At 49.8% G+C, this 13834-nt stretch overlaps 5 protein-coding genes across 5 annotated transcripts; 2 read left to right on the top strand and 3 right to left on the bottom strand.

Moving 5' to 3' along the window:
• Positions 1–306: 306 nt before the first annotated feature.
• On the bottom strand, positions 307–1400 carry AUEXF2481DRAFT_79107 (uncharacterized protein; the record flags this gene model as incomplete). Its single annotated transcript, XM_013489216.1, has 2 exons — positions 1157–1400; positions 307–1093 (listed from the first exon to the last, which is right to left on the bottom strand). The coding sequence occupies exons 1-2, from the start codon at positions 1291–1293 to the stop codon at positions 307–309; spliced, it is 924 nt and encodes a 307-aa protein (XP_013344670.1). The 5' UTR covers positions 1294–1400.
• Positions 1401–2707: 1307 nt separating this feature from the next.
• AUEXF2481DRAFT_4216 (uncharacterized protein) lies at positions 2708–5084 on the bottom strand (the record flags this gene model as incomplete). The annotated part of the gene is made up of 3 exons (XM_013488942.1): positions 2708–3648; positions 3697–4687; positions 4746–5084. The coding sequence occupies 3 exons, from the start codon at positions 5082–5084 to the stop codon at positions 2708–2710; spliced, it is 2271 nt and encodes a 756-aa protein (XP_013344396.1).
• Positions 5085–5781: 697 nt separating this feature from the next.
• On the top strand, positions 5782–7387 carry AUEXF2481DRAFT_28671 (uncharacterized protein; the record flags this gene model as incomplete). Its single annotated transcript, XM_013489025.1, is given in 3 exon segments — positions 5782–6024; positions 6044–6547; positions 6689–7387. The coding sequence occupies 3 exon segments, from the start codon at positions 5782–5784 to the stop codon at positions 7385–7387; spliced, it is 1446 nt and encodes a 481-aa protein (XP_013344479.1).
• A 289-nt stretch (positions 7388–7676) lies between these two features.
• Positions 7677–10019, bottom strand: AUEXF2481DRAFT_4214 (uncharacterized protein; the record flags this gene model as incomplete). Its single annotated transcript, XM_013488941.1, has 1 exon — positions 7677–10019. The coding sequence occupies one exon, from the start codon at positions 10017–10019 to the stop codon at positions 7677–7679; it is 2343 nt and encodes a 780-aa protein (XP_013344395.1).
• Positions 10020–11973: 1954 nt separating this feature from the next.
• AUEXF2481DRAFT_39024 (uncharacterized protein) lies at positions 11974–13310 on the top strand. The gene is made up of 3 exons (XM_013489083.1): positions 11974–12199; positions 12371–12597; positions 12716–13310. The coding sequence occupies exons 1-3, from the start codon at positions 12114–12116 to the stop codon at positions 12958–12960; spliced, it is 558 nt and encodes a 185-aa protein (XP_013344537.1). The 5' UTR covers positions 11974–12113; the 3' UTR covers positions 12961–13310.
• Positions 13311–13834: the final 524 nt, after the last annotated feature.

Below are 13834 nucleotides of genomic sequence, written 5' to 3'. Positions count from 1 at the left end.
TGCTCTTACACCTCGCGACTTGTATCCGTCTTCATCGGGATCTGATTCCTCACTTGGGTAGCCTCTCCAATGATTTGGCATGTTATCGGCCAACCACAAGAGATTAGTCTGGACATCGAAGTCTCCGCAGGACTCAAATTCATGATTATCAATGTCAATAGAAAGGCATTCCAAGGTTTGATTGTTCAACAGTGCGGTAAACGATTCGTTCCAAGGTTTGGTCACTTTGACTCCTTCCGACCTCAGGGTGGACCTAAGTTTAAGATCCCGTCAAAGAGGCACCGAATGGAGGAGAAAGGGTGCGATCTAAGGTTCAGCGTCTTGGAGTATGCCTAGACTGAATTTTCTGACTCTCTGGGGTTGGATATGCATCAGAGCGTCATTCAGGTGTAGCCAATTATTCTTGGTATACGGATTGTTGAACAGTGCAAGTTGGTCCAAACAAGGTAGCTCGTTGATCAATGCGAATAGCTCATCCCGTGTTCCGAGGTCTGAAAACTGTAAGCTCTGATCTGACGGGGCGATGCTGACTTTGAGATGCCTGAGGTAGGACAGACTGTGCCCAAGACCAAACGAGAGATTGAGCTGATCGATCTGTATTCTGTCGATGATCAGAGCGTTGACGGGTGTGGCACTGTCTTTCACAGCCGAAAGCACCATTTCAGTCATTCGGGTCACCATGTTGATTATCTCGTATTCCCAGGCAGGCGAAACGCCGCGGAAATTGTCCTTGAATGGATTTATACCAGTGGCTCGTGTGGGATCGCTCAGACCGAGAGTTGAAGAGAGGGCATTCGGTAACGAGTACCTCGGCCAGCTTTGAACTTCGATCCTCTGGACTGTGGGACCTTTGAGTGCTGCTGCGAGCTGGTTGCGAAAATCTCGACCGCGTACGAGTTTAACGGCCACGTTGGTAGCCTCTTGTTGGGGCGATGAAGCGTCAGGAAAGGGATGTTCGATCTCGCTCAGGATACGCGATTTGGGGGGGACCCATTCGCCACCAGTTGGCGCATACGGCAGCCGAGCTCCCCAGAGTTGGTAGACAGAAGAGTATATACACAGCTCCTTGATATGAGATCTGAAGCGATCATGTCTAGATATTTGGTTCCAAGACGGTCAGAAACGCCGGTGTGGGCATCAGATGCAGACGACGAACGTGGCGTCTCCCAAAGGTCGCGAGTAGTGCGGCGTCCAGGTCCCTACAAACGCCGCGGAGATGCTTAGAGTCATCTGTTGAGAGATAAGAGCTGACTCCAAAGATGATCTCTGTCGGCAGATTAAAGAGGTGGGCATCACAGTGCGGTGTGGCAGCTTTTGTCAAGAATAAGCCCACGATTGACGTAGACACCGCGCGGGCTGTAGAATGTGTCTGAGGATAATTGATCCAGCTCAGCTACACATAACGTGGTATTTAGGAAGTCATGTTTGAACCTTGAAGTAGAAGACGGCAGTAAATGAGCTCGCTTAAGTGGCGGATGTTCCCTTAATTAACAATCAAAATATCTGTCCTGCCCATGACATCGGATATCTCATCGGATATCTCCTCTAGCTACAGTGTTATCGACATGCGTCTTCCTCCTTGCCATTAACCCCTGACCACGACACTGTCTCCTCGCTCTTAGCTTCTCCAGAAGCACATCCAGTGCCTTGCAAACCTCTTCATCGCAATCAGGTCTATACACCAATTCCTCCTCCTTCTCACTATGATTATACGGCTTACTCTTGTTATCCTCGTCCGCTTCCAACCAATTACACTCATAGCTAAAGAAATCATGCATTTCCTTGATTCCAAGTTGTTTTCTGGTGCTGCTTTACAGTCTTCTGCTATGATTTGAAGACTCCGATGTGTAATTCTCTTCATCACATCATCAAAGTTTTGCTTGAAGGTTTCGTCTTCTTCAGACCATGGGTGTATCAAGGCATTCGGAGTGCGCGTTTGCAAGTTCTTAATACTCAAATTGTCAACCTTGGTAGCTGGATGTTCTGCATGATCGAGTCCAGCGATAGAGTAGCTCGCACTTCCTCACGAAATTCGATGGGTTCCGGACAATCGCCATAATCATTGTCCGAGTCTTGGCTGAAGCAGATTATTGAGAACACCGATTCTGCATGTGTCAAGTTTGGAAAGCGACCAGATAGATCCAAAGCTTCTAGGAAGAAAGGATGATGTTCTATGTAGTCCCATGGGTCATAGCCAACTGCAATACGTCGCATTGGACAAGTTTGCGATTCGAGAGGACTTTCATATGCACAGGTCTGTATTCCATCTCTGCGTCACCTCTCATACACTCTTATTCCCTCCCGCCTATCCATCCCCGAGATCCCGGTCAACTCCCTCTAGCAATGGCCACAACTTAAGAACCATGACTTCAAGTGCAACGAAAACGTGTCCCAGAGTATTTGTCAAGTGGGACTGGGATATATCAACGCAAGTTGGAATTTACAAAAGAAGGAAGGAAATGACAGAACAGTTGAGACTTGTACAAGTTTAACCACGACTAGAACCTGCCAACTTCTCCAAACTCATGGCATTCCTACACCATGAAAAAGTAACAAAACAAAAAAAGCTCCAAAATCCCTCCTTCCCATGAGAACATCCCTCCCAAAGAAGAAAAAACATCTAACCACCAAAGAAAGCCCAAGAAAATACGAAAGTTTCTGGCTCCGAAAAAAAACAGAGAGCCATGGGAGTCCCTGATGAGAAATCTCAAGGACTACCACCAAAAAGTCCAACGCCGAATTCCTCTTTACCTTCCCATTTCCTCGGCTTCAAAACCCTCATCTTTCTCACAGGACTTGTATTCTCCTTTTCGCGTTCAAAAGCAGCAAGTCTGTCTCTGAGTCTGGCATTCTCATCTTGCAATTCTGCAATCTTGTCCCCACCTTCTACCTCCTCATCCTCACAAACCTGCACATCTCCAAGACCTCGCGTGAGAATTTCGAGTTTCTTGTCAAGATGTGATTCTACGTGATCTTGTTCCGCTTCTCTAGCAGCATGGTAACGACGACGTTCTGACTCCAGCTGCTGTTCGAATTCCTCCCAGATTTCGTCGCGGAGTTCGAGTTCGAGGTTTTCGAGGCGTGTTTCGGCGGTTAGCCATGATGACTCTGCTTCTCTGCGTCTTTGGATTTCTTCTTCGAGTCGGATCTGTGTGAGTTCGAGGTCTTGGCGGAGGAGAGTGAGCTCGGAGAGTGCGGATTCAAGAGCTGCGTCGTTGGCGGCAGGATTTGATGGTGTGAGACGACCAGACGCAGAGGTGCCAGGGCGAGCGAGCGGAACCATGGTGCTGGTGTAGCTGGGAATACGAGGGACGGTGACTTCCCTTGCCAAAGCCGAGTAGCGGAGGATCTGACTTGTAGCGTTGTAGTCACCAAGAGGGTCGGCAGTGACAATCATGATACCCTTTTGCGGCGGCTTGGACGATCGAGTCTGGTGAGCTGACGAGGAGGAGGAGGGGAAGGAGTTCGAGAAGAGCAGTTCGGTGAGCTTGCATTGACGGAAAGGGACGATGTTGGAGGATTTGGTAGGGTCGGCATTGTCGCTTTGCATCTGCATGCATTGGCCGAGATACATGAGGGATTCGTTGATCTTGCCAGCTTCAGCAAGAGTTGAGCCAGCCGTCTTTGCAGCACGAGCACGTTCGGAGCCTGTAATTGTTAGAGACTGTCAGCTAAGGGAGGGGTGGAATAACACACCAGCAAGATCAACAATGGTCAAAGCACTACTCGACCAGTTTGAGGTGGCAGCGCCTGCAAGTCTCTTCTTGACCTCTACGCAGAAGAAGCCATGACTTCTACTGCTGACAGCGTTGCTCCCTGTTCCAGCGACTCTGCGTTCAGTCAAACCTGTTTCTAGCACGAGAAGAGCTTCGTCAAGGTTTTCACAAACAACCTTCCTCAGACCAGCGACGACCTTACGATCAGGACTGTGCTCGGTGCTCTTGTACAGGAGATGTCTGCGTTTAGCTGTTGCTGTCTTGGAAGGTTGGTATGCTGCTGATCCGGCGAGCAAGTCGAAGATGCGGTCGTTGTAAACTTCGTACATGCTGACTACAATAGCGAATTCGGCGGTCTGGTCGACGTCGAGGTCGGTACCTTGGACGATGGGAAACTGAGGCATGGTCGAGACTCTGGGCATGTGGCGTCTGGGAGCCATGGCGGACGATGGACGGGAGTTGGATGCGAAGGAAACGTCCTTTGGCGGCTGCGTCTTAGCTTGATGTGTTGTCAAAGGGCGCTGGAGGAAGCTGAAGATGGATGGATGTTGCGGCGCTTTGGCACACGAATGGCGGTGGTTTCCCTTGTGGGAGCACGCAATACACGAAGGGGTGATGGTACATGATTGTTGGGGGTTGAGATGTGGGTAAAGGCCCGGCTTTGAAGGAGACTTTGTAGGAGACGTTGCAGGGGATTTTGTAGGAGAGGCGGGTCGTACCATGAGGGGAGTTGCAGCTCTTGATTGTGCTCGTGAGTGAGCGCGCGTGTCTAAGCCATCACCGTAGATGGATTCGAGGTATTGGTTGGCAGCCGACATGTGAGCTTCGGACACGTCGGATGCGAAGAGCGATTGGAGAGCGAGTCGATCGCGTCTTGTCGAGGTGAGCTGATCACCGAGGTTCTGGTAGAGCACGTCGAGAGCGAGTTGTGTCAGGCCGCGCTGTGAGCGGGATCCAAGGATGGTATGACTCTGCGCCCGGTCAGCTTCGACTCTCGTTCAATCCGGACAAGGATCGATGTGTGCAGACCTTGCCAGAGCCAGTGACACCGAGGGTAGCAAAGAGACCGTCACGGCCTTCTCTGCCCTCGGCGCCCAGCACGCCCTGCATCATCGAGTCCAGTCCAGTGCCGTGGAACAGGTCCAATTGTGTAGCATCCTCTCCAAACACTCGTGTGAACTTGAATGTCTCGACTGCCTTTCTGCGCTGATCCAGTGCTGGCGGGTGGATTGTGATGTGCGTGGGTGCTGCTTTGTCGCCGGCAGCGTCGACGTCGAGGAATCTCTCTGCATTCGGTGCGAACGATGGCCGTAGTCGGAGGTACACTTCGAAGAGTGACGATGTCGTTGGTTTGGTAGGCGCTTCCATCGTTGCTGCGTCCAAATTGTGTCGTCGTTCGTCGTAATGAGTTTGTCGAAAGAAAGTATGACGTGAAGGTCAATAATTTGCATGTTGACCAAACAAAGCGTTGCTAGGCGCCGCTTGCTTTTGCCGCAGCTTTAGCCGCCCGCCAAGCCGCTTGTCTTGCCCGCCTTTTCTGTCCGACTACCTTCTCTATCTCTGCCCTCCTCGACTTCCAGCTTCGTTGACCTTTGCGACTCAACCTGGCAATTTGAGTCTACACTTCGAGCAGTGTGTGTGTGCATCACTCGGTCGGACTCTCGTTAACGAATTGACTGCCCTGGGAGACTTGAGCAGACCACAGTCCGAATCGAGCTGGCTTCACCGGATCCATTATGGAGATCACATGTGCGACGACGTGTGATCCCTATACGATCTCTCACACTTCTGTGAAAATCCTGTGACTGGACTGTTATCAGACGATGCCTCATCATGCTAGCCAAATGCAAGTCTCTGTACTGACTCAATCTGGGTGACAAGCTTCTTTATCCCTCCATTGTCCAAATGGCCGCTTCCGGCCTCGACAGTATACCCAGCATCATGTCTTCTATAAAGGGCTTCATGTAGTTCTCGATCAATCCGAGAGTCATCTTGTATGCTCTGTGCATAAGTCACGGTCTGACGTGACCATCAAGCCGCTTTACATTTTTCATTTCCAGTGTCCATGGCTGATCGGGCTGCCGGAAGAGCTGCCGCTAGAGCCGCCGTTCGAGCTGCCCGAGACAAGATTCAGAAGGACATATCTCCTCCAGATTTTGAACTCGCAAAAGGTCATTCTTGGGTATATGGAAAACCAATAGGCGGAGGTGCCTATGGTACAGCACACTTGTGGTCACACATCGACGATACTCAAAAAATTCTCGATCGATTTGTCGTCAAAAACTTCCAGTGCACTGTTTGCGAAACTGTAAAGGCGTCCTGCAAAGAGTCAGCCGAAGGAAGCGCATATCAGTCAATTGCTCGTGCCTGACGGATCCACGAATTACCACACTGTTCCTGTACTTGCTTGTCAGCCGATTCCAGACACTGACCAGGGATGGCGCACTTACCCACCTTTCTTCAGCCTGGGCAATTTCGAAACTCTACTCAAAGGTCTCACCAAAGATGATCCTCTGCCAGAGGATTTTGTCTGGTTCTTCTTGTTCCGCATGGCAAAATCCATAGTCGCAATGGACGAAATGCTACGAAAGGACGAAAAAGGTCCTGTCGTCATACACAATGACATTAAGCTTGACAATATCTTTCTCGGTCATCCAGGTTCGCTGGGTAGAGATGCGGACTTCATTATATATCCCCCGGCCTACCTCGGCGACTTTGGCATGTCTGTCATTTGGTCGCAAGGTGATGCGCACTCTCGAAATGCAGGAGCTTATGGCTGGTGGGCGCCAGAGCAACAGGAATTGAACGCAGAACATCGATTCACGTACACGGTAAGCTTTTGATCTGGCCCTAGCCCAACTAATTGGCATGAATGACAAGGCAGGTTCCAGAATACATGACAAATGGGCCTTGTAGTGCTTCATGCAATGATGGGTGACGCATCATACGACGGTTCCGACCAACCTCCTCAGGACAAAGTGCCGACGTACAATCCTGCAAAGTGGCAGGATAAGATTGACTCTGGGCACTTTACAGATTACAGCAAAGATCTTCTCGATATCGTCTATACTTGTCTCTGCTGTGCGCCAAAAGACCGTCCCTCTCCACAAGAGCTTGTGTGTATGATCGAGGATATAATGCCTACTCATATTTGCGACATGAAACGCTTTGGCACCATCAATTGGGTGACAGCTAATCACGACGCAATCTCACCAGAACAAGAAGAAATCCAGCCCCTCGATGACCCTGACAACGAAAACGCAAACGACCCTGGAGACAATTTCGAAAGTCTCGAAGAAGACGTAGAACTCGACAACTCAGACCTCAACACCTTACCCTACGACTCCGACTCCTCACCACCCTCCCTCCTCTCAAGCAGCAGCACCTCCAAGAAACGAAAATTATCCATGATAAACGCGACACCTCTGAAACGCCCGAAGCTCGAATCGACTATTCTGACACGAAGATTGGCTTTAATCGCCAAACAGATGAAATTCGGAAAAAGTGCTAGAATCTTGGATACACATGAAGATGATGAAGAGTTTATCTTGCCTGAGAGGTATCGACTTGAGAAAAAAGCACTGTCGCCCGAACGAATGGGATGCAATGTTTGCTTTATGCTACTATGCTACGAGGGCGGAAATTCTGCCGGATGTTGTTTACTGGGGTGAGGAAGAGGGAGGTGGATTGTTAGATGTATAGGTATTCATGCACGATGATTGAAAATCTCAGCGGAACTTTTTCTTCTTCGTATATCATTGACTTCCAGCAACAGGATTACGGGGAAGGAAGACACGGAATTTCATGTCACTCGTTCCGACTTGTTCAGTAAACCGGGAATGAGAATATGCATGGTGATTTGCCATTCTATTTATCCATCTCGACTTCTAGCACGCCCGCATCGTTCCGCGATTTTTCCTTTCTCGTCTTGCTCAACTATGCTTTTTTCGGTATCGGACTTCAATCCCAAACCTCGGTTTCTTCAGCAGCATAGTCATCTTCTTCAATGCCAAAGTTTCCTGTTACATCTCCAGTGGCAGCGTCGAATTCTGCTTCATCTTCAGGATCTGGAGAGGCGGGTTGAGCTTCCTCATCGGGCCAGTAGTCATTGTCGTCTTCTTCCCCTTCCTCGTCTTCGTCTGCTTCCTCTGCTGCAGGCACGGCTTGTTCGATAGTCTCATGGATCGATGGTGAGACTTCTGGTCGAGTAGACACTTGTGTAGCAGCTGGTGTGAAAAGACCACTCTGTTCAGCCTCTGGTGATTGAGAAGGTGTAGAAGGCGTTCCAGCACGCACGCTCTCCGGCGCAGGAGTAGAAGCTTCTGACCCAGCTCTCGACTCTCCATGTCTACGATCACCATAGATTTTGCCCAATGCAGCATAATTGACTCGTTGCGAGAAACCTTTTGGTGCTCTCTTCTCCAACATCCGCAGAGACGCATCAGCAGGAGACTCGACAGGTGTCCCTGCATCAGTAAGAACAGTACCATCACCCATACGACCTCGCTTTTTGCGCTTGTTGGTTTTCTTGTCCTTGCCTTCTGCTTCTTCGAGTGCCTTTTTGAGTTGCTTGGCTTGTTGTGCTCGAAGCCAGTCTTCGTTGTGAGCGACCCAGATCATTTCCTTGACTCGGACTTGTTCTTCACTGAGAAGGGAATTGGCGACTTCAGGATCATCAGCAAACTCATCCTCACCGATAATTTCAGAGTCAGAAACAAGAGAGTGACTGCGGCCCATGGCTTCCAGTCTGAGGGCGTTTTGTTGGACAATGACAGCGCGCTGTTGTTCTGCGAGCATCTTGGCGCGTTCTTCAATCTTCTCTTTTTCGGCTTGTTCCTTGGAGGAAATACATTCACGTTCGAGGAGGATGTTTTGGATTTCTCCCTCAAGTTCTTCCTCGGCCATGAAGTCGGCATCTGTAAGAGGTGGTGGTGCAACCTTTTCCTTCTTCTTGCGTGCATTCTTGACTTTGACAATATCGGTAGGTTCGGGTGTTGGGGAGGGTTGCGCATTGGCTTGTGTATCTGAGAGGACGCTGGCACTGCGGCGAAGTGCAGGGTCCAAAGGCAGGTCGGGGATTGCGAAGCCGTCTGCATCACGGCGAGATTGTGATTGTTGAGTTGCAGCTTGAATTACAGCATTACTGCGAGCGCTCGACACCTTTTGTCGCTTTGCAATCTGTGCTGCCTCGGCTTGTGAAGAGGAACCTGTCTCAAGGGCTGTAGATGATTGACGGGATGAATCTCTGCTCAATTCGTAGGCCTTGCGTTTCAGTTGTGCCCTGATGTGCTTTTGCTTTCTGAGTTCTGCCTCTAGCATAGCGGGTGGGTCTGCTTGCTCTCTGATTCGCACACCCTTTTCACGGAACTCGTCAATTTTGAGATGGGCAGCACGGGTGCGTTTAAACTCTTCCAGACGTTTTGAGATGGTCATGTCAGCAACTTTGACAACAAAGACGACTTCTCTGACTGTGCGACGGAAGTTGTTCATGCGTGCAGCCAGGATAAGACAAGCACCACAAAGACCAGCCGGATGTCTTCCAGTGACAATCCAGTCTCTCTTCATGCGGCGGATAATCTTGACAGCATCCTCGGCAACCTGGCGAGTCTTTTCACCAAACTCAAGCTTGCTAGCATATTTTAGAATCAAAGGCTCAATCTCAATCATCTTGGTTGTTTCCTTGAAATCCACGAAGAGGTTCGCCAGCAGACCCTTGTAGGTGTCACCCAGACTGAAGACGTTGACCGAGATGACTTCAGCGATATCCATGAGTAAGATTGTGTTTTCGGCCTTGTTGCGACAGGCGATGTACAGGCAAGCACCGGCTACCTCATCTGCACGACGACCTTGTGTGAAGTTGCTGTTGGAGGCAAGTTTCCAGATACCCATAGCTTTGTCCGAGACATCAGGAGGGATGGGCAATCTTGCAGTGAACAAGCGCAATGACTCCCGACCATTGTTCTCACTATCCTCTCTGCTCTGCATCGAAGCACCTAATCGGCGGGCGGCAGCGGCACCCAAGGTCTTTGCGTGTCGTGAGTTCTCGTTGACAATACCACCCTCAACGGTCGCTGCACCAGATGATGACTCTCCGAAAGTGACTTCTGCAACAATGTTTTGCTCACTGACTTGGGTACCACAATTCAAGCAAATCTTGGCACCGTCAATGACCTCGAAACTTGGGGCGTCGCAGCCACATTCTGATCTTTTGGCTGGACGAGGCATTTGCTTGAAAGAACCAGGAGTCTTAGCTCCAAGACTTGGTAGACGCTGAGGTCGACGGGGAGGAGCGATTCCAGGCATGTTGAGGAGAATGTTGATGATGTAACTTTGGAGATGGCCGTGAAGAAATTGGTGAAAGAGCGAGTGATGACGATCCTGAAGGTAATGGAGAAAGAAGCGAAGATATGCTCCGGCGTTTTATAGAAACCAGATAATGGTATGGGAGTGGCCCTTCATGAGCAGTGAGAGCAGTAAAAGGATGCGACCGAGGCGGAAGCTCCGAGATGCGACTCTTGTCGATCAGCGCGCGCTACGTACAACTCGTGAGCGCGACAGTCCAAAAATATGGCTGTTCGTCCAGATAAATGAGCACTATACACGTGCAATGCAGGCTTCAATCTAGCAGCGCCTTCCGATGGTAGTCGAAGGATGTAGGTCGGTGCAGTCGCGGTGTTGCGGTGCGGTGTGTCAGAATTTTGCGACCGGCCCTGCCTTCACTTTCAGGTTCGTTGGCGCGGTGGAAGAGCGCGCGATTTCGACAACGCACAGACGGTCTTGGCATTCAACATACTTCTGCGCTTGTGTTCGACTCTGGACGTGGGCAACCACATTTGTGAAAAAGACTGTGTGTGTTCGATGTCCAGACGCGTCGCATTGTCACCGTTGCTCCTTTTTCAGTCCTTCGAAGAATTACCATCGTCACTCAAGTACGCCAGATTCTGTGCTGACGCTTCGCTGGCCAGTCGTTGTGCTGGTGGAAGCGACAAGGTCGCGCATGACTGAGGAAGTGCGCACGGTCGTCACTTTGCTGCCGCAAGCAATTTACACGTCGTCGACGGAGAAGTAACATTCATCCGAATTTCGAACATTTCCGTTGCGAGCTCTGCACAACCTTCTATATTACGAGGATGGCGTCCGGACTCGGACAGGTAGGCCGTCCTGGCTTGTCTCTATCCTCAGCTCGTGCATCATTTCGGTACTCGTCCGTAGACTGTTCAAAGTACCTGCACAACAAGCGACACGCAAAGCTCCGCGAAACTCCAGAGGCCTACAATGTACAAAACTGAGATGACTCGGTGTCACAAGAGTAAGGAGATCTCCAGACTTGTCCGCCAGCTTTTGCGCAAAGATGGACACCCGAGGTCGTAATGTCAAGATACACGCATAAAACAGCATCATTATCTGCTCCGGCTCCTACACAATGCACACTCACACGTCCAGCTTCAGAGATACAACCCTTTTATCCAAAATTTCTGCTTAAGAAGAGGTGTTTCTCCTGGTCTCATCACTACAACGATTCTAGGAAGGAGAACCCAGAATATCGCTCAGAACGTCCAAAGCAATACTATGCAGTGACCCTCGAGGCGCGCCAGCGTCGCAGTGAGCAGAAAATTTGGTCGATTCGTCGATTGAGGATGGGCGAAGCCTTCTGTATGAGGCAGAAACTATGGCATTGGGTGTGTCGTTACCCTTGGACAGCATAGATCGTTGAAACTTTGGTGGGTTCGCAAGGACGATGTCCAAAGGATAAGGTCCTCTGCAACAATTGCTACTCGAAAACAGGCGATTGGAACGAATTATCACCAAAAGGCTACGAGGATGTCAGGACACCTCGGCAGATAGTGAATCGGAGGAAGCAGCTCGAGCAGCAGGAAAACAGGAGCCAGACGTAGCTACGATGAGCGCAATGTACGCGATTCTCAAGATTCAATCTACGATGTTCGCTCGGTGGACTGCTGGGCACAGGGGCTTCGAAGTATCCTCGACTCGTTTGGGCTTACCTGGTTGATACTCTGAAGTCGTCGTCGCAGGACTGTGCGACCATCTGGCACAAATAGTGTTGTTTATGCTCGGAATATAGATACAAAAACAAAACAATAAACAAAACATGAAGCACTTTCAGGTTCGAGGTCCACAGTGACCAATTACAAGCCTCATCCAAAACCGTGACATGTCCACCCCCGATGGCCCAAGCTCCCTCTTCCCCTTCTCTCCCGCACCTTCCCGCTTCCAAATCGAGTCTCGAGGCACAAAACGGCTTCATAGCTCTCCCCGGATTTCCCTTGGAGGGAGTTGCGCCAGCCCCAGCCGCTCCTGCCTCGACTTCCCTTCCTTTCCTTCCTTGTTTTCAATCCAACGTTCTATCCCTGATAACACATCAAAACAAAAATCACAATGGTTGGAACACGCAAGCGTAGAGCCGAGGAGTCTGAGGAGGAGGAGCTTCAATCACTTCCCGAGGATAGCGAGGAGGAAGAGGAGTAAGTGCTTCCTTTGACGTCATGGGTGTATTGTCGCAGAAGCTGTCGCGTTGCGTTCATCACGTCGCTATGGACGCGTATATCATCGGCAACAGCATCAATGGCACAGTACACCATTACACTCGACTTGTTGATCTGCCCTCAAAGGAAATCGCTAACATGTCAAAACAGGTACGACTCCTCCGAGGCCGAAGGAGATGCCGAAGCCGACGCAGCAAGCGACGAAGAAGCCGACTCTGAAGACGGCGAAGAATTCGAGCAAGAAGCTCCTGCAGAAGAAACAGCAACCAAGGGATCCGCCGCCGCCGATGCCAAAAAGGCAAAGGAGAGAAGCGTCCCGGGTGGAAAGGACAAGGCTGAAGTAGGCGACATCGCAGACGATGGGCCTGTCAAGACTGGTGGGTTGTTGCCCTTGATCCCTTTCTCTCTCTCCCTGCACCTATTCTCCTTCCGTTTATCTAGACGCCCTATCGTGCTCCCTACAACGGGACAATCAATGCTAACGCAAAACCTCAGAACCCCCATCCAAAAAGCGCAAGACCACAACCACCACCTCCGCTGACGTCCCAGACGACGACGAATTCTCAGAAGAAGGCGAAGACGACGGAGAAGAAGCAGGAGAAGCCTACGAACAAGTCGCCGCCGACGAAGATACAGCAGACAAGAGTGGCCCCGCCGCTGATGCCAAGAAGGCCAAAGAAAGAAATGTTCCCGGTGGCAAGGACAAGGCCGAGGTGGGTGATATTGAGAATGCAAAGTAGAGATGCCTAGCAGAGATGTTTGAGGGATGTATTGGAGATGAGGGGTTGATGAGAGATGAGGGATGATTTGGTGGATATGGCTGACGATGACCGGGTATGGATGGCTATGTTTGTGTGATGAGAAGATGAGATATAGCTCTATAAGCGTTAGTTATATCTTGTTCCATCTGCCTCAATCTCACCATCGCAATCTGGTCTCAACGTGTAATGAATGTCATGTCATTCCTAGTAAATCGCAGCAACCACGCTTCCTCTCCCAAAAGCTCAGCCAAGATTCAATGCACGCACAAAGCGACAAACATCGTACATGTCAGACATCACTACATCACCCACTATCCGAACAAAATCACCCAAAGCATCTACTAGACTTTACATGCGTCATTAGCTTTACGGAAACACACTCTACTACTTTTGTCATAAGAAAAGTCATGCTAACAGGATAACCCGGCTCTTCCGTCCACTCCCATCATTAACAACGATATACCTACCTTGACGATTTCGATACTACATTGATATCCTCTTACAAAAACGATACCATCAGCTTTATAATGATATACTACCAGACTGAAAAGTCCCAACTCCGATTAAGTTAACTGCTCACTACTGCTTTACCTAATCCTGTTCGACAAAATATTCTTACTTCGTGTTGCTAGAATCACACGTAAAAAACATGATGCGAACTACTGGCAACTGAGATTGGAGGCAGGATTCTTTTTCACAAAACCAATGGTGCTTTTTAAACTTAAAAGGACGTTTCATGTAGCACCAGGATCGAGTATTTGTTTTTCTGAGGGCAGTGAAGAAAATTTTGGAGTCTGTGAATGGCAAGATACTCAGATTTGATGTGTTGCTTGTGTTTTTTTTCAAGTTCATG

This window comes from Aureobasidium subglaciale (assembly GCF_000721755.1).
Source record: "Aureobasidium subglaciale EXF-2481 unplaced genomic scaffold scaffold_8, whole genome shotgun sequence".
Lineage (NCBI taxonomy): Eukaryota > Fungi > Ascomycota > Dothideomycetes > Dothideales > Saccotheciaceae > Aureobasidium > Aureobasidium subglaciale.
Note: the sequence above shows the minus strand (reverse complement) of the source record. Positions and strands in the feature narration are given on the sequence as shown.

Coding starts and splice junctions, on each gene's coding strand:
- AUEXF2481DRAFT_39024 (XM_013489083.1), top strand. CDS start 12,114: ATGGTTGGAACACGCAAGCGTAGAGCCGAGGAGTCTGAGGAGGAGGAG. Junction 12,200..12,370: donor GATAGCGAGGAGGAAGAGGA/GTAAGTGCTTCC, acceptor ATGTCAAAACAG/GTACGACTCCTCCGAGGCCG. Junction 12,598..12,715: donor CGATGGGCCTGTCAAGACTG/GTGGGTTGTTGC, acceptor GCAAAACCTCAG/AACCCCCATCCAAAAAGCGC.